Below are 25,056 nucleotides of genomic sequence, written 5' to 3' on the forward strand. Positions count from 1 at the left end.
TGCATTTATTAATGATGACTGCTGCTCCTGTCTCTTCCATCAGGTGAAGAATGCTGCTCATGCTCGTCCGGCAGGTCCTGCTTCTCCGGTCGCATCTCCAGCCGCTCCTGCTCCTCCTGCAGTTCCTGTTGCTCCTGTGGGGACAGGAAAAACGCGTGGGAGCAGCGCCCTCTCGCATATGCGCGAAAGGGCGCTGCTCCCACGCCATCACATAAAATCCAGGCCCGTCCTCACACGGGAACAAAATTTCCCACTCTGAGCCCTTCCTGCACGCGTGCAAGAGTGCGCCACAACCAGCCACCACTCAATCCGGGCCACCTCTCGCGTACGCACTGAAGAAAGGTCCATAACCTGGTCCGGGAGGGGGGATTCAGGAGGTTCAATGCTGGAACGTTGAACCTCACACTCTGAGCTACTCATGCATGTTTGTCCACACCAACAAGAGGTGACTACTTGTTAGCAGATATGACTTCTCTAAATCAACAAGTTGTTGATACATGTTTAGTGCTTCTATAATCACATGCTGACAAAGCCCCTGTTACTTTACAGACCAAAGGCCAGAGACTGACATGCGTCCATTTTTGCCAACCTGAATCCAGCTGCACTGGCTGAGAAATCTTGAACTGACCTTCCTCTTGCACTAAGGGGCTCTGTGGTGCAATGAAGAGCGCATTGGACTTCTAAAAGAGCAGAGTGATTCAAGTCCTACCAGAGGCAAATTCTATTAATCAGCACTTCATCTGTTCAGTCAGGTAAAGGTGCTTTGTCAGTTGGTCTAGCTTACACTCTGCAGCCTTGTGAACAGCCAATCATGTTATACACCTGACATGTGACTCATGTAGCTGTTTCACTTGGCACTGCTGAAGATATGTGGTACAGTCACTGAGCTTCCTTTTTAATTTCAATCAGCTTAATGAACCACTAACATAAAATATGTATTTTACATGTAATCGGGAGTTGTGTTTTAAAACCTTTACACATTTTCAGAAAAACATATGACTGCATCTACTTTTAGATCATCCATATGATTTGTTTCTATGTCCAGTTTATGTGTGGAGAATCTAATGCATCAGCAGGGGTGCTGACTATCTTAATCTCAGTTATCTCATGAATTCATCATATTGACTGATCTCTAACACAGAGTAAAACTCTACAAAAAGTTTTTCTCAAAGTTTTCCAAGCAAAATTTGAATCAAAAACACATGTTCCAGTTTCATGTCATTTTTGTATTCCGTCTATGCATGAAAATGAAAAACATGAGCCGCAGTCATTTACACTGGAGCAGAGCATCATGGAGGACAGCCTTCTGTAAACATCACACTCTGATTCTGGAGAACTCGACATGTATATTTAAGGTTTAAAAACAAGTTCAACTGTGCCTCACTGTCAGATTCTATCATGCCCTTCTGTGGCTGCAGGCTGCTGTTTGGGATCATCTCCACTAGAGGGTGTCTTGAGCAGCTGCTTCTCACCTGCTCACACACAGTTACAACAAACATAACATAATTTGATTAGTATTTATTTTTCTCTAAATTTCCACTTTTAAAAACGGTTTACCTTGCCTTGTTTGGTATCATTCTTTTCAACTCAATCTCACATGTCTGAATTTACTGTTATTGTTTCATTTTGACATACTGTATTAATACAAAATCTAAAATCAGTCAAAAAACGTAAAATCAGAGTTGAAAAAAGTTATATTTTTTACTGTAACAAACAAACATTACCAAATCATTTTCTTAACTTGAAATGCAAATATAAATTGTTAATTTTAATAACCTATGCACAAGCTTTGCTAACAACAAAGTTATTTGCAGCTATTTACCTAAAAATGCAGCCAAGGCGGGGTTTTTTTTTATAACCATTTCAAACTATTTACAGAAAAATCAGGTGTTCTGCATCAAATAAGATGCCACACAAATTATTTGTACCACTCCCAAAAATAATTTCTGTCCGCTATACGATAAAGGAAAATATCACAAACCTGATACCTGCAGCCCTGAAAGCAGGAGGTGTATCACTCCTGTTTTCCACCTGATGACAGCTTTTACACTGCAGTCTGCCTTTGGTGGCTTTTTGGTGGCAACTGCAACATTCAGCAATCGCCTCATTGTTGTGACACACAAAGCAAAACTATCCACTACACTACCTGGTAACTACAGACTTCAAACACTTTAAACATCACAAATCTCTCACATCTCAAAACTCACACTCTCTCTGTCAGGAGATTTATTCTAAAAGACACTTCTTCAGGTGAGAGTCAGAGAGTAGAAACACACACGCTGCAGTTTTTACTTGCAAGGGCGGTCACAGAGCGCTCACACCAGAGTGGGGGCTCTGTGATGTGCGCGCTCTCTTTTTGCACTTGTCTTTATTTATACACAGAAAGAGTAATACAACAATGAATACATTTGTTCAGTGGAATGTTGATACGTGAGCATGTGCGTATGTGGTTGTGGTTGTGTATGTGTATGTGTGTGCGGTTTGTGGGAAGCAGCTCCTTTTCCTGGTAGGGAGTGAAACTGCTTGTTCAGCTCTTACTATCGCTGTGGGAAGAAACTGATAAGAAAAGAACAGAACAAGTCTTATAGTGAACAATCAGTCTAAGTGCTAAAAAGGTCATGATGCAATAATCTATCACATGTAAACTTATATCATTGAAAGCTTATACTGACTACTAAGTACAATTTTCTATTGACATTCCCTCTTGTTTGTCGTGTATAACTTTTAAGTGAGATATCAGTATGTAACATCTTGTTGTACATTTTCTGTCACACCATCATTAATCACACAAAGTCTTCATGTTCCAACAGGTCGGGGTCATCATCACCATCATTTGTCACGGCTATGTATGCAGCAACAGTGGAAACAATTATGCGGTTAATCGTGAGCTTTAAGCATGGCAGTATACATGTTACAAAGACACAAAATAAAAGTAAAAATATTCCAACTCCGATGAGTAGTCTTTTTAGCATCTGTAGCCAGGAGCCAGCGTAAAGCCAAGAAAACCAGTCACTTGTATCGCTTACATAGTCCTGATTTTGGGCCTGCTGGATCTCTCTCAAGGCGTTCAGGGCGTCAGTCATGTTTGATGAGTGTGCATTGTCTGGTATGTAAATGCAGCAGGTATTGTTGAAGAGGACACAAAGTCCCCCTTTCTCTGCTAGTATCATGTCCAGAGCTACTCGATGTTGCATCACTGCGATCCGTAATTTATCAATTTCTTGGTTCTGCTGTTTGTTGATTTTGCACGAAGCGTTCAGGAAAAGTCCAAAACGGTAGTCCAGAGTTTCAATTCTCAGCATGTTTTTTCCGGTTCCCACCCAGGGGAACAATGAATGGAGTACTTTCTGTCCGGTAGTCCATAACTTGAATTCCTCGGGTACGTCGCTCCCCCATATTGGGTCATGTGGCTGAATTTCAGGGGGCGTTGTTCTTCTTTTCCGGCGTACCGTAGAAGTGGTGTTTACTGCGGTCATCCTGAAAGTGTGGTCTGACAGGAAAATGGGCGCACATGTTCCTGTCCAGCCTGGTGGCAGTATGAAATATGCCCGTTGTCCACATAGCCAGGCCATTCCTTGCACCCAGTATGTGCCATTAGATGGTCCAGTTGTATTCACAGGGGCACCTTCAGCGGTCCAGTTGCAGTTAGTGGTGTTTCCAAGCGGCCTGTTACCTTTGTTTTGCTTATTTCACATGGAGTGGTTCTTGCCTGGTTTTTGGTCCAAGAACACTGAGAAGTGGATGGATGTATTCCGGTTTGTCACATTGAAGTTGATCCAGAAAAGTTGATCACATGCTCCTTTATCAAGTCCAATGTCTTCAATTGTGATTTTCTTGTGTTGAAACCCCCCCAGAAGGTTGACGTAAAGAGTGTAAAAGGTAGATGGGTTTGTCTCGTCGATGGTGATTTGGCTGTGTTGGAATCCAATGCCAGCGAAGCTAGCGGCAGTCATTTTTCCAAATCTAGTATCAATCAACTAATTTGCATATCAGCTCATAATGCGCTAAGTTGATAGGTCAACAGAAATGCACGTTCAAAATATTATCACAAAAGAGAATTTCCTTCATACAGTAAATTACTTGTGTTGCATCAATCAAACAGAAAGCATCTCACAATTTATTGTATTACCAACTAAATTTATTGTCTGATTACTGCTTGGTCATACTCTCTGTCTTTATTATTTTTTTCTTTTTCTTCTCTATTTTCACAAACGTTTCACCTATTGTCCTGCAAGCTGGAGAGTTAAATGTCAGCAGTGGATAAATTCAGCATTTGATAACAAACTCTGTTAAGTTTTTCCCTGCTTTAACACCAATGAGAGATACAGGCGCATGTATAGCGTGTGCTATAGTGTAAGCTGTTCTTCATTGCATGTATGTGTGTTAGTACGCTTGCATGCAGGGCCTGTGGGCCTGTCTCACCCAAAAGGGCATTTTCTTAACAGCTGCCTTTGTCTCGCGTGTGTTAAGAAAGGCAAATGTGCTTGTAGCAGTTGTGAGATTATTATGCTGTTATATATTACATTATAGTGAATCATGATACTGCTGTAGGCCACATCATACTTCTTGTGTAATCAGTATGTAGTTTTAGTTTGCATCATACTTCTGAGTTAAAAGAATGTGAAAATAATTAGATTTATTAGATAGGTTTGTATTATCCTATACTGCTAATTTACTGTGAGTGAGTTACACTGTTTCATGACATTTCATACTGCCGAGTTATGAAGAAAATATTGTGTTCAGAGAGTCAGGGCCTTTTTTTTCTGATAGTAAGGAGAACGGAGCACATTCCACGGGAGCTTCACCCCCACCTTTGTTGGAAGCAGAAAAACAGGGAGCCAAGGTCATAACTCAGGCTCACCGACAGTTAGAAAGAATGTGAATGCCCTTATTTTGACTTATTTATGTATATTTATTTTAGACCACCCCTTATTATCACTTTTGTGGAAAGGATTAAGGGAAAAATCACTGGTCAGCAGTAGTAATAATGAAGCTCTTAAATGGAAATGTGAAATTTAAAATCTTGACAAATGGAAAAGATAATATGGCTTTTTTAACTAAGCTCAAACACTTATCTATGATATTACACATGCACTGGTGTGGATTTGAACCCCATCATTTCGGCAGGTACTGAAGAACGGGTAGAGTTTCTCAGTGAAAGAGCAGCCGATAAATGAGTGAATTAGAGCTGCACCATTGATTTCATAGAAGCAAACCAGGCCTTCATCATAATCTATAAACACTCCCACCTCCTTAATTTCTGAATTCAGGGCTGGATGGCCCAATCTCCATTGCTCAGAGCAAATAGTCCAGTAACCATTTGCAGGGCTCAGTATGGTGCTTTCTCTCTTTAGGTTGCTCATGTATTTGACCACTCCTACTGTCCATGTACGATGGGTTTTAACATTAACCTCAAAGTAAAATCTTTGAGAAGAGAAACCCTGTTTTGACAAAACACATTTACAATTATCATTTGCAGACTGGGGGGCTTTGGGTTGAACTGAATCAGCGCCAAATGTCACCTTAACTTTGTAATCCCTAACCCTCTTCAGCTCAGCCTCAGTCACTTTCCTTATCTCACTTCTGAGATTCCTCTCCACCTGATTTATAATTCTCACCACCATCCATGTGTATGATGGTAGATGGACACTGATGTTTGTCCAGTCTTTGGTGGGGGGAGCAGCTTTCACTGAAGATAAACTCTGGATGAGGTCAAGGATGTCTTCAGGCCGTGTGAGCTTCTCCACCTCAGAGCTTTTCTGCATAAGTTCAGAAAGCTCCTGCTTTAGCTCCTTCATGAGGCCTTCAGCCTGTTTCTCTGCTGTTCTCTGCTGCTCTTCGATTGTCTTGATCAGCTCTTTCATGCTGCTCTTTGCAAACTCTATTAAAGATGTGAAGATCTGAACACCTTCTGCTGTCACTCTGTCTGCCTCTTCCTTACTGAGCTGCACAGAGTGTTTCATTTCCCCAATCTTAATCTTTCTTTTCCGGATCATCTCCTGAATTTCAGCCTCTGTTTTCTCCAGCCCTGCCTTCCTTGCTTCATATTCTTCTGTCAGAGGAACAACATGATGACACTTGTGGTCTGAAACAGAGCAGATAGCACAGACACACCTTTGGTCGGTCTTACAATAGATCTCCAGCGGTTTATCGTGTTTTGAACATATCATCCATTCCAGGTTCTTAACAGGGTCGATCAGCTGATGTCTCTTCAGGCCTGAAACAGTCTGATGAGGCTGCAGGTGAGTCTCACAGTAGGAGGTCAGACACACCAGACAGGACTTCAGAGCCTTCAGTTTGGTCCCAGTACAAACATCACAGAGAACTTCTCCTGGTTTAGCAGACTGTTGCTCTGATCTCCTGCTGCTGCTGCTGGCTTCTTGCTGAGCTGACAGCTTGAACTGAGCAGCCATCTCAGAGATGAAAGTATTGACATGGAGCTCGGGTCTTGTGTAGTACTTCCTTTTACAAACTGGACACTGACACAGAGGACTGCTGTTCCAGTGCTGAGTGATGCAGTTCTTGCAGAAGTTGTGTCCACATGGTGTACTGACTGGATCTGTGAACACTTCCAGACAAATGCAGCACAGAAACTGGTCTTCACACAGCAGACAGCTGGCAGCAGCCATGTCCACACTGGGAGGATAAATGGAGAGAAAGGAAAAACTGTAACTGCATTATTGTTCAATAATTCAATAAACAGTGAGACAATGTGTGGAGGCTATAATTTAGTTTATTTCTTTATGTTTTCTTCCTTCTATGTACCTTTAATTTTGGACCAGTTGTCCGAAAATTATTTTATTTAAATCTGATTATCAGCACTGATCAGTGCAAAGCAAATTACTAAATTAAAAAAATATATATCTGTAAATTGACACTGATTGTGGCTAATCTTTTAAACAACACAGCTACTCAGGTGAAATTATATTTAAAAAATTACTTTGGTTTTCTGTGGAGAATTCAGCTGTATGGAAATAAAACAATTCAGCCAAATATTTAATTTTATGTTAAATGAGTAAACTGGATGTTCAAAATTCCAATTAGTTAATCTTACTAAGAAAAGGCATCCAAACTGAGTATTTTTTTCTTGTTTCTTGTTGAACTACTGCTTTACCTGCAATAAAAGGTTGTTCCCATTTGATATCTGGATGCTTATGAGTCTACATTTGGGATCCTCATTCACCTTCTAACGTGACACCTATCCACTTATCCTTTAAAAACCAGACTGGCAGTCCTAGTGCATGAGTCTGCTATAGCAGCGGTCCCCAACCTTTTTTGCGCCATGGACCGGTTTATGCCCAACAATATTTTCACAGACCAGCCTTTAAGGTGTCACGGATAAATACAACAAAATAAAACTCGTACCGGTACCGAAAAAAAAAAGATTTATTCATAACACACGTGAAAAGACCCAGGAAAACCGAGTTAACGATTAAAACGATGACAAAATAATGCTGAAAACCGATGAAAACCCTGAAAACCATACATTTCACACCTGAGCCTCAACTCTCGTGGCCCCGTACCAAACAACTCACGGACCGGTACCGGTCCGAGGCCCGGGGGTTGGGGACCGCTGTGCTATAGGACTGATTTAACATCAAAACAAAACTCTTGCCATTCAAGTAATTTGTTAATTTATTTTTTATTAGTAGTAGGTATTTTACTTTTCCAAGGACATTTGAAGTCTGTATTGTTGCCACACCTTTCTTGCTATTATAACATTACTTTTTTATCACTGAGTTTGTCACACAGTGGAAATTTGTGCTTTTTTATGGTTTGTGTTGTCTTGATCTTAGTGTGTATTGGTGCGTACAGTACTGATTCTATTTGCATGGTTTTACCCTGATATTTATATTGCATGTTTTAGTGTTGTTGCATGACATTCTTTTAATCCACTGTGGACTGGGCGGACAATAGCAGGCACCTGTTGAGGTGTGGGCGTTGAGGTAGACTGCGTTTGCAGTAATCAAGAGCCCCAAGTGTGGAGTGCGGCTGGGGTGTGAGGCGACGTGCCCGTCAGGGAGAGACAGGGCCGAGATAGGAGTTTCCTCCTTGGCTTTCAGCCTGGCCTGGTCTCTATATCGGAAGAGAAATTCCTCTCCTGGTTTTAAATATAAGGAACATTTGCCTGAGCATGCCCAGACTGTAGGGGGAATTTATTGTATGAGAAACTTTGTATTGTATTATTTCTTCAATAGCATATATTTATGCCTGTTGGCAGGGATTTTAGCATACAGACAATGTTTTTTTATTGCAAGTGTCTTTTAAAATTGTGTTGGTTAATTCCGTTTTTCCTTCTCTGGAATAAATAGCGTGTTTAAGACTTTCTCAGTCTCTGTGCCATGAGCGCTGATTTACTTGCTCCCCTCCCCCTTGTATTTGAAAGAACTTTCAGGTGGGAGATTTAGATCTACCAGCCTTAGGTGTTACAGTCACAGCCCTACAATAGCATAACATATTAACAAAAATAAAGTTCAGCATGTATAACATGAGACAAACAATCCCATAAAATATATAAAATAAATAAAAATACACTAATGCTGTTTCCTCTGTTAATCCATCCACCAAACTAAGGAATGCAGTGTAATCAGTCCTCAAATATCAAGGAAATAACAAAACCCTAATAAAAAAAGAGTAGATTTTTGTTACTTAATTTTATTCAATTTTATTTTATTGATACACTGCCAAATCACAACAACAGTCACCTCCAGGTTCTTTATATTGTAAGGTAGACCCTACAATAATGTAAAAGAGAAAACCCCAACAATCATATGACCCCCTGTGTTCAAGCACTTTGGCAACAGTGGGAAGGAAAACCTGCCTTTTAACAGAAAGATACCTCCAGCAGAACCAGGCTCAGAGAGGGGCGGCCATCTGCCACGACCAGTTGGTTCAGAAAATTAGTACTGAACCAGGATTTTAATTTGGATAAGCATTCTGTAAGGGCAGAAGGTGGGAGGGAGGAATCAAGCCTGGATGAGAGATATAACTGGGTGTCATCAGTAAAACAGTGAAAGTAGAGATCAAATTACAGAAAATGACACCAAGAGGGAGGGTGGGACCAGTTGGAATGAGAGAAGGAAATCCTTAGAAGAAGCCTACGCGTCTGACCAAGATCAAGAAATAATGAACAAAATATGCAAAACAAAACTAGAATGAAATGAAATTATTAATAAAAAAACAGAATTCCTAGTACAAAGACTTCGCTTGCAGAATTTTGAACACAGTAACAAATCCGGTCGATTTCTAGCTAACCAGTTAAAAATAAAGAAAGAAAAAACAACTATATGTGCTGTTAAAGATCTATCGGGGAACACAATATATGACCCTGGAAGAATAAACAACATTTTTAGGGATTTCTATGAAACTTTATACTCACCACAAGTAAACCCGTCTAATAATGAAATTGATCAGTTTCTTGACAACGTAACTCTTCCAAAATTACTAGACAGTCAAGCAATGGCACTGGATTCGCCACTGATTCAATTCAATTCAATTCAATTCAATTTTATTTATATAGCGCCAAATCACAACAAAAGTCGCCTCAAGGCGCTTTATATTGTACAGTAGATAGCACAATAATAAATACAGAGAAAAACCCATGATGCCAGGTGAACTCCAGGAAGCCCTGACAAGTATGCCCAATAATAAGGCTCCAGGTCCAGACGGCTTTCCTGCAGAATTCTACAAAGAATTCTGGACAATTTTGGCACCAGTATTCCACGGAATGTTGCAAGAAATCAAGGAAAATGGCAGACTACCACCAAATATGAATTCTGCCAACATTAGTCTCCTACTAAAACCAGGCAAGGACCCTTTATTTCCCTCAAGCTATCGTCCAATATCTCTTATAAATGTAGACCTCAAAATAATCTGCAAAGCTCTCTCGAAGAGACTAGAGAAAATAACCCGCCTCTTAATTCATCCTGACCAAACTGGTTTCATCAAAGGTAGGCACTCATCAACAAACACTCGTAGATTACTTAATTTAATAGACTACTCATGCAGTAAAAACATTGAAACCATAGTTAACTGGAAATTTTTATTTGCAACTTTACACAAATTTGGTTTTGAAACTCTTTCATAAACTGGATAAGAATATTATACAATTCCCCAACAGCTTGTATCAGGACAAATGACCAGACATCCTCCAGCTTCTGTCTCCTGAGGGGCACCAGACAGGGATGCCCGCTCTCCCCTTCACTTTTTGCAATTTTTATCGAACCACTAGCGGCAGCATTTAGACAGGCTACAACAATTAAGGGCATAAAATGTAAGAACGTAGAACATAAAATCAGTCTCTATGCAGATGATGTGTTGCTTTTTCTGCAAAACTCACAAACCAACCTTTCTGAGGTAATTACTCTAATAAACTGGTTTTCAAAAGTTTCAGATTATTCAATTAACTGGCCAAAATCTACAGTTCTTCCCATTAACTGATCCTTCCATAATTCTTCTTCTGCCCCACTACAATCTGGAAATATTAAATATTTAGGTATTAATGTCTCTCCTAAGCTTTCAGACTTAACTAAATTAAACCACATCCCACTTCTAAAGAAAGTAGAAGGCGATCTGACTAGATGGAAATCTTTACCTATATCACTAATGGGAAGGGTCGCCACTATAAAAATGATGATCTTGCCAAAAATAAATTACTTATTTTTAATGATCCCTAACAAACCATCACAAGATTGGTTCAGATCTCTGGATTCATATATTTCTAAATTCCTTTGGAAAGATAAACCCCCGCGTATCAGCTTAAAAACGCTACAAAGAACCAAGGATAAAGGAGGATTAGATCTGCCTAATTTTCAACAATACTTCTTAGCCAACAGGCTTCAGTTCATTTCAGAATGGTTAAAACATACTTTCTTAGATGAGCCCTGGCTAGATGTTGAACAGGCACTATGCAATGATCTAGAGATTTCAGACCTACCATTTATCAGCTCAAACATCAAAAGACATGAATGCTTTAAAAGCATCAACATCAGCTCTTCTCTGACAGCATGGTGGGAGTTTCTAAAAATAACGGAGTCTTCATTAATCCCATGCAATCGTACACCTATCTGGAATAACCCTGACATATTACAAAACAATAATATGATTAATTTTCCAGAATGGAGTTGTAAAGGAATTAAATACTTAGAACATATATTAGAGGGAACAGAATTTATTCCATTTGACAGACTAGTTACACAATATGGGATCAACATGAAAAGATTTTTAGAATATCAACAAATTAAATCCATAGTAAAAAAGAAATTTAACCTCAGTCAAGCTGAATTACAAACACCACCAAGTGCGGTACATTTTCTTACTCTTAAATCCCCCAAATTATTATCTAAAATATACAGAACACTTTCTAAAATAGATGAATCAATATCCCTTCCTATTGCAAAGTGGGAAGCAGATTTATCAGTAAGCTTAGACCAAAACTTCTGGTCTCAGGTATGCTTAAAAACCTTTAAATTGATTAAAAATCCCAGTCTGCAATTAATACAATACAAAATACTACATAGAGTGCACTATACTGGTCATCAGATGTTCAAGATGGGCTTTACATCTTCCAACAACTGCTCACACTGTCAAGGCAATACACCAGACAATTACATCCACGCTCTTTGGTTCTGTCCACCAGTGCAGAAGTTTTGGCGCGAGATATGTAAAGACTTATCAAAGTGTCTGAAATGTAAAATTCCAACCTCCCCTTTAGTATGCTTGTTGGGAAAATTGGATGATGTCACTACAGAAACTAATACAGTCCACATGGTTTTTACTGCCCTATGCATCGCCAAGAAAACGGTCCTCATGAACTGGAAAAATAAAAATAATCTTAATTCTAGCCAATATAGAAACCATCTAATAGATCACATTAGTCTCGATACAGCCTCTGCCACCACATTAGATCATTCCCTCTGGGCTCCTTTGATCGGCTCCATCACCTAGCGGGGGTGGGGGGTCGTGGTTTGGTCCCGCCTTAGCTATTGTGGTTGATGTGGAGGTTGGGACGGGCTTAGGGCGCCTGGAGAACCCCTAGAGACGTTATCCCTGGAGGGCTCAACCCGGGGGGTTGTGGTCATAACCTGGTTAGTGGCTCTGGTCGCTCTTAGAGGGTGTTCTCCTCGTGGCTGCGTGCAGCGGGGCTGGGGGATGGTCTGTGCTGGCGTAGGTTACTGGCCTGGTAGCCTGGCTGCCCCTGAGTGGATCCGGGGCAGGCGTGGGGGCTTGGGGTTCGGGGGTGCTTCGTCTCCGTGCTGGGGCTCTGGCTGGGCCTTGGGGGCTTCGGTCCTCGTCGGTGTGTCGCCGAGGTTGTGGGCGGGTGGGTGCACGGGGGTTCAGCCCTGGCGCAGGGGGCCTCTGGTGCATCGGCCTAACTGGGGGGCTCTTCAACTGGCAGGGAGGTTGTTCCATCCTTGCAGAAGTCCACTCTGCAGGTGGGGGAGAGCCATAGGAGAGGTGGAGAATAAACTTAACCTGGGTGTCTGTTGTCTTGTGTTGTCTGGGAGATGATTGAATGTTGGGGTGGGTACAGTTCCCTCTGCGGTGGGGTAGGGTGGGCTTCCCTGGGTCCTGTAGGGCTCGGCGGTGCTGCTGCCGTAGGCCCCGGTCTGGATGGGCCTGGGCTCCCTTGCCTTGGTGGGTACCAGAGGACGGGGGTGCCTACTGGGGTCAGCGGGGGAGCTGGCCCTAAGGAGGGGCATCTTGCCCCTCCCTTCTTTTCCTCCCCATCCCCGGCTGCCTCCCTCTTCCCGCTCCACCACACCCACCCACACAAGTAGGGCCTTGGGGTGCGGGTGTGTCACCAGGGTGCAGGGGAGGCATTCCCCCCCCCCCTCTGTCCCCTTCTGGCCACCTGTGCCTCAATTTTATTCCACAACTTAGACATCCACATTATTCACACTCTCATAACACACACACATATATATAGGGCCTTGAGGGTGGGCACGTTAATGCCGTCCAGAGGACGGTCTGTGTATTCAACCCTACCTCTGTCGCCGGTGCCCACCTCTCAATTTTAAATCCATGTAGACATTGAGGGTTCTCGGGAGGGGCCGTGCTAACACCTGCTGCTCTCTGGCAGCAGCACCATGCCCTCCCTTGTTTTAAATGCACTTTAGAACAACACGCAGCAACACTACACATGAGCGGGAGGAGGGAGGTATGGGGTCTTCACACACCCCCGTTCTCTACTAGCCATCGGGGCGGCGGGCTGGGAGGAGGTGTTGGCTGTCCGATTGGCCTCCCTGCTGCTGCGGAGCCTGGGGCGGTCTGCTTGCCTCCACCCCGGGGGAAAGGGTAACATCTCTTGGGTCTGGGTGCCGTTTCCCCCTCTGGGGGCGAGGGTACCTGGACCCGGGGTATAGAGTATGTTTGGGGAGTGTGATTGTGTGTACATGTCCATGTATGTCTATCCCTACGTTGGGTGAGTGCTGAGTGTTTGTATATGTGTGCATGAGGGTGGGAATGCATGTTTGTGTCTGTGTGTGCCTGTTTGTCTGTGTCTATATGTCAGGTCGGGTCTTAGACTCCACCTCCCTGGGAACACCCAGGCCCTCCAAAGTGTGGAGGCCTATCTCCCCTCACCACACTCCCTGCCGGTAACTGATCCCCTCAGGGGTTGGTGCATTGGTGGTTCTTGGTGTCCGGGGCTGGGCGCTCAGGTATGCACCAGCTCACTCCCGGTGGCTACTTGGCGGGGCCTGGTGCCTGTCGCTCGGTCAGGCCTCTCCCGGGGCAAAGGGGGCCCTCGGGCCTCGGGGCCTGCGGCTCGGTTCACTCTGGCACAGCTGGCTGCCGGCAGAGCCCACGGGCACGCCAGTGCAGCCCCCTCTGGCTTCTGCTCCGTGGCTACTGGGTGACCCCTCGTCTGGGGATCTCCTCAGCCCTTCCCAGGAGGGTGGCACGGATGCCCCTCCGGTGGTACTCCTTGGGCTCTCGCACTCTGGGGCCTCTGGATGTCTGGAGCCTGGATCTCCTCCATGCCTGCTTCATGCCCTGGGGGACGGGGCTATGGCCCTCCACACCCTCTAGCAGACCGTTACATGGGGAAACCTTTTGTATACAAGCGCGCTGATCCACACAGGTGTGCACACGGGTGTTCACTGTTCGTAGACATAAACTACACCTTTCTTGGCTGCTACTTCAAAGCACATTGTGCGCTGTCTGTCCTGCGTGCTGCACAACAACATTCAATATTTAGTATTTACTGCTGTTTACACTTAGCTAGATTAACGTGATGGTGTTGTGTTTAGTATGTTGCTTTGGTTTTTTTTTTGCTTGTTTTCTCTTCTTTTTCTCTCAACAGGTGATCCAGGAGATTTTTTTTTCTTTGTCTTTGTAAGTGCCCTTTCTCACTGTCCCTTTTCCCTTCTGTTTTCTTTTCCTTCCTCTCTTTCTTTCTCCCTTTCCTATCCCCCAGTCATGTCTGTCCCATCTGTAACAACTGAAAATAAATAATAACAACAAAGGCTGATCAAATGGACCAATACGGCAATGCCATGATGATCCATTTGGCAAAATAAATCCATTTGGTATTGTGGAGTTTATAAAATTATTTTACGGTTACTATTCATGTTGCATTAGTTATCATTTCATTGACACATTTTTTGAAGCTGTTGATGTCACATTAAAGTCTGTATTTCAGGTGTTGTCATAATCACATAATGATTTTTCATTGCAGGTTTAACTATATTCATGTTATCCATATTGCTTATTAGAGAGTTGTTAATTGAATGTCTGAAGTTATGGGGAAGTGAGAAAGTTAAGCTAAAGTTAAGATGATTCCATATCTGCTTACAATACAACACATCACAGATAATAACATCACAGCATGGAGCATAGAGATCTGTGGGCCCAGCACGGCCTGCTGTAGGGGAATCTGCCCGGCAACAGGTGACTCGGAAGAGGTTCATTGAGGCCAAGACACACAAGACACATAATGGGGCCTGCACACATACACACACAGTTTCTCAACTTGTTTTGCTCAAAACTGCTACGTGACTTGTCCAGTGTACGTGACCGTTTAGCAATAACAGAGAACATCTGGAGTAGGGAGTAAAGGGTTTCCAAGGTCCGATGTACTGGAGTGTTCTTAGATTACGAGAATTGATACTTAGATTTCCAGTAAATCCAACTGCTTTGACGCATAATGCTCGTCATCAACTGTTATAAATACAACTGTTCATCTGTTGTTCTGGGGAGATCGGCTTTGGAAGTGTGATAATGCTCATCTTCCCCACATATATATGTGTTTAATAAAATCACTATTTTGACATCTACTGGGACCTTCAGTCGTTTGTCTTCTCCTCAAAATACGAACCATGATAGTATCCTTGTTGGTCTTCAGACAACAATTCTGACGGCTAAAGAACCAAATGGGACAGACAAAAAAAAAAAAAAAAAAAAAAGGAATGAGAGAAGGAAAACCGGATAAAAGACATGCTGTGGAAGACAGTCACAGATTCAAAACACATATGATTCAATACAGAGGCCTATAAACACAATATGCAATGCATTATGGGAATCCCCTGCAGCCTACACTTCTCACAGCATAACTAATGGAGGATTTGGAGTCCCCTGATCCAGCCCTAACTATATGCTCTAGTCTTAAAACTTTCCTTTTTGGTAATCTTAAAAGTAGAGATAATGTCTGTCTCCCAAATCCAAACTGGAAGCTGGTTCGACAGAAAACGCTTGAAAACTGAAGGCTCTGCCTCCCATTCTACTTTTAACCACAAGTAAGCCTGCAGTCGGAGAGCGAGAACTCACTCACTACCGGTATTGTTCCCTCCTTATTCAAGATTGCTTCAGGAAAAACCTTCCTTGGAACCTAACAACTTTTACAACCTCTGTCCGATTTCATTTCTACCCTTCATTTCTAAAATATTTGAAAAAATAGTTGCAGCTCAACTTCATTCACACTTGGTCAATAATAATATCTACGAGAGATTTCAATCTGGCTTTCACTCATGTCACAGTATAGAAACCACTTTACTTAAAGTTACTAATGATCTGTTAATCAGAGCTGACTCTGGTCTTCTCAACATTCTTGTTCTTTCACTCCATCTTTCTAAACAGACTTTCTTCTCTTGGTATCTCCGACACATTCCTAGCTTGGTTCCAATTATATCTCCTTGACCACTCCCAGGTTATTCCGCTTAAATCCTTTTGCTGTCATCTATTCCAGGTCACTTCTGGTGTAATCCAAGGTTTAGTCTTAGGCACTATTCTCTTTATAATTTACCTCCTCCCGCTTGGTACCATTTTCCGCAAATTTGATCTCCACTTTCACTGTTTTGCTGATAACACCCAGTCATATCTCTCCTGTAGGCCTGATTCCTCCCTCCCACCTTCTTCTCTTACAGAATGCTTATTCAAATCCTCCTTATTGGTACTAAATCCAACCTACTGAAGGCAAATCATTTCACTTTCACAACTGATAACTCCACAGTCTTCCTAACCTCAGGTTAAGAGCCTTAGTGTCATCCTAGACAGTTCACTATCCTATAATCTCATCCTATAAGCTCCCTGTGAAATTCCAAATAGTGTACAAGTTTCTTCTGCTCACCTTCAAGGCCCTTCGCCCATGGGGCGATACGGTATGAGGCTATGAAGTCATTAAGATAAGATGGGGCCTGATTATTTAAGTATGTGAGGAGCAGGATTTTGAATTCAAATCTGGATTTAACAGGGAGCCAATGAAGGGATATATATTTATATATATTTGAAAATTTGCAATAACGATATAACTGATTGCGAGACAAAATTCAACTCCACAACTTTACTAGCGCAAAAAAAAACCCCATCCATTTATTTTCACTTAAACAAGCAGCTGTTTTTTTATGTGCATTAAAGCTATATAAAAATTTAACAGTGCAAATGCAAATTCCTTGCTGAAAGTTTAACCAAAAGGCACTTCCAATAGAAATGGGCTGACATATCCGGGAGCATAACCATGTATAATATCCACTGAAGTTAAAAAGAGGTGCTTTGCAACATTAACTGTAGTGTGCCAAATAAAAAAGTGAAATACGTATTACTCAGACCATAAGGTGCACGGGATTATAAGACACATTAAGCGAAACAAAGCAGTCAGATAAATCAAACTATTCAACTCATTCTTCTTGCTTCCTCCACTTCTGTACCATTGATTCATTAATGCTGTATTCTATCACAGCTGCTCTATTCCCATGTTGTTGCAGTATATTAATGACTAACCTCGTATTGTGGATGGATTATCTCAGTTGTTCTCCTGACTGAAGTTTGGTCCGTTTACAGCATCCTGCCACGTGATTGCATTTGTCTCTAACCATCAGGAACCTTCACGTTAATTTTATCGAGTGGAAAAGTGTTAGCGTTCATCCTCCAGCTTCACTGTTTATGTAATGCTAACATAGCTGTGTCGCTAACGATCACGTAGCACATCATTATATACCACCTAGTCCAACTTCAGTAACCCTACAAACGTCACTGCTGTTTAGTTTCCTGTCTTCATTTATGTTGGAAGTGATAGCAGAGCTGTACGTTTGAATTTTTTCAGAAATCTCTCAGTCAGAACATGCTATATCATGATTATGGTAACTAGCGAAACTAGCAAGCTAACTTCCGCTAACTTCTAACTTCGTTAAATGTAATAAATTCTGTTTTCATGGATGCCTGGATGTTAAACTTCATAGTTACACCTGGTAAAGCAGCAACACTGATAATTTTATTAAAGATGAAAGAATTTAGACAGTTTTTAACTCTCAGTGATGCCGCAGTGTTCGTTTGACTTTGGGACTTGAAGGGGTTGGAGTTTAGGACCCAGATTACTCCCAGATTTACGAGCACCTTAGTCCGACAAATACGGCAATAACGATGGCCTGCTTGCATGTTCTACAAAAAAATGTGCTTTGGTGGGTATCTGACGGATAAACACCAAACAAGTTCCACATCACTGAAGTGGCACCATTTTTACAAACCAATTCTGGTTCATCCGTTTCACTGAACAATCTGCTTTCTCCATTCTATCGCAATATTTCATTTTCTTATTGTTGAATAATAACTGTACCGGTATTACCGTGAACGGTATAATATGGCCTAGCCCTACATCCAGGTGTTTATTTCTTTAAGACATTCCTGCAGTTTAACTAATTGGTGTGTGTTATCTAGCTTCATAGATAGATAGAGCTGGGCGTCATTTGCATAGCAGTGAAAATGTATACTATGCCTTCTGATGATAGTGCCTAAGGGAAGCATGTATAATGTAACTGAGCACTGAACCCTGTGGAACTCCATAATTAACCTTAGTGTGTGAAGAGGACTCCATTTATATGCACAAATTGCAGTCTATTACATAGATATGATACAGACCACTGCATCGCAGTACCTGTAATACCAACAGCATGTTCTAATTGATGTAAAAATGTTATTGTCGACAGTAACGAACACTGTACTGAGGTCTAGCAGGACAAGCACAGAGATGAGTTAAGATAAGAGATAAGATAAAACTTCATTGTTCCCACCGCGGGGAAATTACCACAGCTCAGATACAGATAGCAGAAGAATACAAAGAGTAAAATACCAAAAATATAAAGTCAAGAAATCCAAAATAAATAAGACAATACAACATACAATACAATATAAACAACGGTAGCTGAGTTAATGGTAACTTCATTGTCTCCAATAGGAAATGGATTTGCAGTATGTCCACACATCAAGCAACACATAAAAAAACAAAACAAAAAAACTGTCATTGTCAGAGGCCATAAGAAGATCATTTGTAACTAGGGAGGCACCGATACCACTTTTTTGGAAAACGAGTACGAGTACTTGCATTTCAGTACTCGTCGATACCGAGTACTTAATAAAAACATGATTTAAATTTACAGGTAACAGCTTTAGTCCTATAATTTAACAAAAAACAAAACAAAACAAGGGACTGGTTTGGAATTAAGAACATTTATTTAAAATGAAAAGCATGTTGTATGCAACATATTACAGAATAAATAATTCTGAAAAAAAAAAATTAAACAGTGACAGTGCAACTCAAGTATTTTTTTCAGTTTATTGTAAACTCTGCCGCTTTGAACAACACAAGGGGCATTAATAAACATCTTTGCTATTTAGTGCACAATATTTGAATAAACTAACAACATCCACCAACATAGAACTGTGGTAGTCAGTGCAACTGAGGTAGGTATTAACATCAAGTCTAAGATGACTCACTTAACGGAGCCTATTTAGAAAAAGTGAGTGGCAGTTTTTTTTAAGAAAAGTAGCTTTTCTGCATTATCAGCAGTCAGACTGTTTCTGTTCTCATCTATAATGTGTGACACTGAGCTAAAAAGCCTTTCACTTTCCACACTGCTAAATGGGGCTGAGAGGTATTTACGGGCTATTTTAGCCAAAGTGGGGAACCTGATTTTGTTGGCACCCCAGTACTTCAGAGGACTGTCTTCACGAGAGCATGGGGCCTCTCCAAGGTATGTGTTGAGCTCAATGGCAGCACCTGCTGCCAGCGGCTGTGCTGCCTGGGGCTGCTCCTTAGCGATGTCGTCAAATACAGTGTCTAGACTGCTGCTAGTGCTGGCCTGGGCCTTGAGGAACAGTTTAGCAGAAGGTTCTGCAGCTTCTGCCCGACTCCCCTCTGCCTCAGCTCTGGACATCATCTGCAGCTCCTGCTTCAGGTGCAGCTTGGCCTCTGAAGCAGTGTTGTTGGAGAAGAAGTGATCTTTATACCTGCACAAAATTCATAAATGTATTAATATGTGGAAAAATAGGACTGATTTTAGTTTCCCCTAAACCACTGTGACAAATGCCAGCCATTTGACATTCTGGTAGTAATAAATTATACTCATTATATATATATTGCATACATTTTTATTTGTGTATTTTAGTTACAAATATATAGTATTTCAGATGTAAAATAATCTTACATTTAGTACCGTAGTTTATCACTGAATACGTATAGCACACAGACTTTACCTTGGGTCAAGTATGGTGGAGATGAAGTACTGTGGGTCGGTCTCGACGTCACTGAAGCGCTTCTTGACAGCTGCCAGTAAGGTTGCTTTCATTGTCTTGAAGCCGTGGTCCTCGTCTGTTTCTCTGTTTAGAAGTCTCACTAGCACAGTCACAGCTGGGATGACATCAGAGGCTAGTGCGTCGTAGCTGCTCACTTTTTTAGTTAGTTCCTCAAAGGGGACGAAGATGGCAACAGTCGTCTCCATAAGAGCCAGTCAGGGAGTTCATGCTCGGACACATACACCCCCAGCACTCGCTTTTGCTCAATGAGGGACTGAAGCATGTAATACGTGCTGTTCCAGCGCGTCTGTACGTCCTGCTGCAGTCTCTTTATTGGCTGGTTGAGCTGTCCCTGAATGTCCTCGAGGCGGGAGTAGGCTAAGGCGGAATGTTTAAAATGCCCAACTATTTTCCGCCCCACTGCTGTAGCATCAGCTATGCTCCTCTGTGCTAATAAGCATGGGTAAATAAGCGTGGGTAAACTCTTTGTACTCGTTGTCGTGTTGGGATTTTAGGGCCTTGATTAAATTACTTGTGTTAAATGCGCTACCTTTTCAGCCTCCTCTGGACAATTCCGCTGAGCACTACAGAGATTGACAGACCACGTGACTTTCGCGCATTGCATGCCGGAAACCCGTGGCAAAACAATCAAAGTACCGCATCAAATGCAGGCATTTGCAGCACCACAAAACGTTCATTCGCCGGTTTCAATACCTTCTTGCTTTTTCTTTGCCCCCCAAAAGAGGAATGTACAAAACGAAGGAGAACAATGCCGGACCGTACAAAGACAGACTCGACGAAAAGGCAAAGAAAAGGTACGAGGAAAAAATCAAAGGAGTGAAAGGGTCAGACCCTTAGGAGCACACAGAGTGGACAAAAGACGTTAGCGTGCTGCCCAACTTTCACCACGCTCAGATTTATAATTATACGGTTCTTGGAGTGAGTGCATACACTCATGAAGTTTTTAGTAACTTCAGGTCACTGCAACAAGCCCAGGTACAGTTTACCGACGGATGGGTACAGGACCTTGAAATGCACCGTGTAGAACGAAAGACCATCGTAGGTATCGTAAGTTTACCAGTCTCACAAATCGTCTTCATAAATACACATTCGTTAACCGTTTATTAATATAACCTTTGAGCTCAACGGTAATTAATTAGTAGTGGAAATAATTTCTGGTACGCATTACAGAAATGTAGCAGTGACAATAATATTGTATGTTGTAATCGTACTGGGCAATTAGTGATACAAAACAACTGTTTTATCCTGTGAATAAAAGTATACGTTTTTGTCAATGTACCGTGGTAATAACAGAAGCGAAACGCAATAGTCTGTCAGTACAATTCACTATTTATGCACAATAAACAAAGGAGCATAGCGCGACAATTTCTGTTCAGCGCCAGACTTGCTTGTAACCTATATCACCAATTATGTTATGAAAAATGACGTATTAACTACTATAAAACACTTACCTTTGTGGAAATGCTTGGAGCAGACTAACATGTGAGCTGGAGTTTTCTGGGACATTATATTTGGTCTTTGAATGGCTGCAATCCAGGCCATCGGTCGGCTCTTTTTTACTTCGGAAACATGGCTTGAACAATTTCTCTTCAACGACGTAATCCAATAACAACCGATCTCTTTACCCGTCGGCTTCCCGTGGCTGTCATGCGACCGGCTATTGCAGTTAATAATACAACAGCTTCTTGCCATTTTTTGTTTCTTTTTATCGCTGTGTAACTGATTTCAATTGAAAGCCTGCTTGCGCTAGTACCTCTTGCCATGGATACCCACAATCCTTTGCGGTTTTACCCCTCAATGACGTCACATTTTCAATCTCTATATGCAGTCCGCGGCTCACTTTGAAATAGTTCCACACAGCTGACTTGTTTCGCCTGCCTTCTCCCAGCTCCGAGCTGCAGCCGGGGCCTGGGGGCGGGCACTCGCCGCCTGTGATTAACCCCTTACATGCCGTTCAAACATAGACAGGTCTCAGACCGTGGTATTGATCCCCGGTATCGGGGGACTTTTAACGAGTACGAGTACTTTAGAAAATGTGGTATCGAGGCCCATACCAGATACCGGTATCGGTGCATCCCTATTTGTAACCTTTACTAAAGCTGTTTCTGTGCTGTGATGGGCTCTGAAACCTGACTGAAAGTCTTCAAATATTCCTCTGCAGATGATCAGTTAGCTCTTTGACAACTACTCTTTCAAGAATTTCGAGAATTATATCTCAGTAGTAAATTATAAATTGTAAATGTTAGACTGTTATTAACCTTTTTTACCTCAAAGTGTATATTTACCCCCCTTACCTCAGTCTGTAAATATATATTTATTCTTACTCTTCCTATGTTTATTGTTGTTGCACCGAATGGAACTGGAGCATTGTCTGTTGTCTCGTCTCTCTATATATACTGTACTGTATATAGCAGAGATGACAATAAAGTTTACGTTGACTTTGTATTTCTTTTTCTTTTAGATAAAACATGTTTGAGAGCTATACCAGGTAACCAAGTACTTCTTCAGGCTTTTTTCACAGGAGCTACAGTGTCCAGAGTCGTACACAGTGAGGAGGTAAAATCATTAACCAGATAATCGACCTCTGTTGTAGAAGCATTCAGGTAGCTGCTCTAGATCTAGAGTGCAATTAAAGTGGTGGGTGGGTTCTTTTACATTTTGAGAGAAGCCAACTGAGTTTAATAACAGACTTACTGTCATATTAGTTGTCATTTTTATTATTGATATGCATGTTAAATAATAACCCACAATAACTCTGAGATGAGCACTAAATCAGATAAAAAATAAAAATTTTAGATAGAAATTGAAAAAAGCCCAGGTGGATGATGGAGGATATCAAATATGACCGTTTTTTGTGTTTTCCAGATAGGGTGGGCAAGGCTAAGCATCAGGGTTCCAAATGAATTAAGATTTTTGATAGTGTGAAGCAGAGTCTCCAATTCAGTGATCCTGGCCTCCAGAATTGCAAATAGGCTACATTTAGTCAGTGTTGGGAAGGTTACTTTTAAAATGTATTCCAATACAGATTACTATTCCGTTATGCTACTCAATGAGAGTATTCTGAATACTTTGGATTACTTAATATATTATCATGCGTTTAACCACTACATGAATGTACTATTGTTGTGTGATTTATTACTATTGCTGAACGCAACTCGCCATACCAGTACCAACTAGATTTTTAAATCTTAATATAAAATGAGGGTGGATATTAGATAAGGCTGCACTTTTTGCAGTGATCTTGTCTAGAAAACTATTTGCTAGCAGAGACAGAGAGAGGCGTTAAAAGGCTGCTCTAACGGAACTTATTGTTTCGGAGACAAACGCGAACACAGTGTACAGTCGAGTCTTAATAGCTTACTTACAACTGGACTACACTGCCCATGAGGCTACATTCTTTACGGCTATGTCTGTAACAGCCTGCCTATTGCCTTCATATATAATATTTTTTTTGAATAATAATTTTTAATAATATTTCTTCATGTCATTATGCGGGCCGCAAGTAGAGGTGACATGAGCCGCGAGATTGAGACACAGGCATTAGAGCCTCTTAATGCGTGTTTTGTTTGGGTTTCCACCAGCGTGGAATTACCAAATAAAAAATAATAAAAAAGAGAGGGCAGCCTAGCAAATGAAACGGGAAAAGACCGCCGTGTAATCCCTTTATTTCAACAAAGTGGCTGTATTCTGAATAGGCCTGCCACCTTTTTAAACGGTAACTGTAACAGAATACATTTAGTCATATTTTGTTTTTAAAGACATAACGGCGGTACATGTATTCCGTTACTCTCCAACACTGCATTTAGTACAAATATCATCGTTGGTAAAGGAGGCAGAATAGTAACTAAACAGCTCACACACTAAGTTGGCTAAGCTTACAAATCTCTAAGTAGACAGTGTGAATTCTGTGAAGTGGGTGAATCAATATGCTTTGGATAAAGAGCGTGACGATTACACTATGAAATAAGGAGTCATCTATAATGTTTTAATTAAAAATGGCTACTCCGATAAGCTATACAAAAACACCACTGTGTGTTGTAACATGAACAGGAAATGATACTCAACCGCAGAGAGCCAACACCAAGTGACAGCACCATATCATTATCAGATATTCGACTGCTGCCCTCACCAAAACCTTTCTTCTTTAAATTCTTGTTGTATTGTGAGTCTCTGCCTATCATTCTTAAGTGACTCTAAGAGTGCAGTCAGAACAAAGAACCACCATGGGAGCTGTCGTTTATAGCTGCTGCACCTGATAAATGCGTCACATCTGTTTGAATGTTTCACATTTGTGCTCAAGGGCCTAATAAAATGTCACGGTGGCAGTTTGATGTGGCAAAAATATCAATAACTAAAAAGCAGACATTTCTATCTGTCATTACCCCATCTTTAACTTTTCATACAGTTTGAATTAGTTGTACTCACCAGTTTCTACCAGCGAAGAACTCAGCCGTGTTATGTCGAAAATCCTTAAACGGTGAGAGAGCTTTTACAGCTGCAGCTCTGCTGCTGTTCAGTTCCAGTTTCGTTTAGTGCGCTGTTTTCTGTCACTCCACCTCTCAGTGTGAGGTGTTACTGCAGCATTGTCAGCATTTAAAACAAGTCTTAAATCACAGGTTATGCCGTTCTGTAGCGAAAGCTGATTGAAGCTAACGGAGAGTCTGACTAGGAGGTGTAGAGTAGTACATAAACATATTGACATAAAAATAAAAGCTTACTGTGGTGATATTATTGCTTAGATTGTTTATATAAAAAAATAAACAACAGTGTCCCAAGAACAGAATGCTGCGGCACTCCTTTTGTTACATTAATAAACACTGCCACTACTGGGCAAAGTCAAAACAGAGCTGGAGAGGATGGAACAGTTGGGAGTAATCAGTCGTGTGGAAGAGCCCACAGACTGGTGTTGCGGCATGGTCGTAGCCCCCAAAAAGGACAAAGAGGAAGTCCGCATCTGTGTGGACATGACACCATTAAATGAGTCAGTGTGTTTATAAGATTTGGGGAAACCTGCAGTCAGCTGAGACTGAA

General features: G+C 41.6%; 2 protein-coding genes across 3 annotated transcripts; both read right to left on the minus strand.

The window, feature by feature from the left end:
- Nucleotides 1-2,288: 2,288 nt before the first annotated feature.
- Nucleotides 2,289-24,532, minus strand: LOC134630365 (E3 ubiquitin/ISG15 ligase TRIM25-like). Of its 2 annotated transcripts, none has more exons than XM_063477585.1 (2): nt 24,451-24,532; nt 2,289-6,636 (listed from the first exon to the last, which is right to left on the minus strand). In XM_063477585.1, exon 2 carries the CDS (start codon nt 6,627-6,629, stop codon nt 5,076-5,078), a length of 1,554 nt encoding a protein of 517 aa, XP_063333655.1. In that variant the 5' UTR covers nt 6,630-6,636; nt 24,451-24,532; the 3' UTR covers nt 2,289-5,075. The 2 variants fall into 2 exon arrangements, with proteins under 2 accessions (XP_063333655.1, XP_063333654.1); XM_063477584.1 differs by lacking the exon at nt 24,451-24,532 and adding an exon at nt 21,477-21,785.
- Nucleotides 19,108-20,513, minus strand: LOC134631915 (zinc finger BED domain-containing protein 4-like). Its single transcript, XM_063480486.1, has 2 exons — nt 19,966-20,513; nt 19,108-19,719 (listed from the first exon to the last, which is right to left on the minus strand). Exons 1-2 carry the CDS (start codon nt 20,208-20,210, stop codon nt 19,221-19,223), a joined length of 744 nt encoding a protein of 247 aa, XP_063336556.1. The 5' UTR covers nt 20,211-20,513; the 3' UTR covers nt 19,108-19,220.
- Nucleotides 24,533-25,056: the final 524 nt, after the last annotated feature.

The sequence above is a fragment of the Pelmatolapia mariae genome, linkage group LG7 (assembly GCF_036321145.2).
Source record: "Pelmatolapia mariae isolate MD_Pm_ZW linkage group LG7, Pm_UMD_F_2, whole genome shotgun sequence".
In the NCBI taxonomy this organism is placed as follows: Eukaryota; Metazoa; Chordata; class Actinopteri; order Cichliformes; family Cichlidae; genus Pelmatolapia; species Pelmatolapia mariae.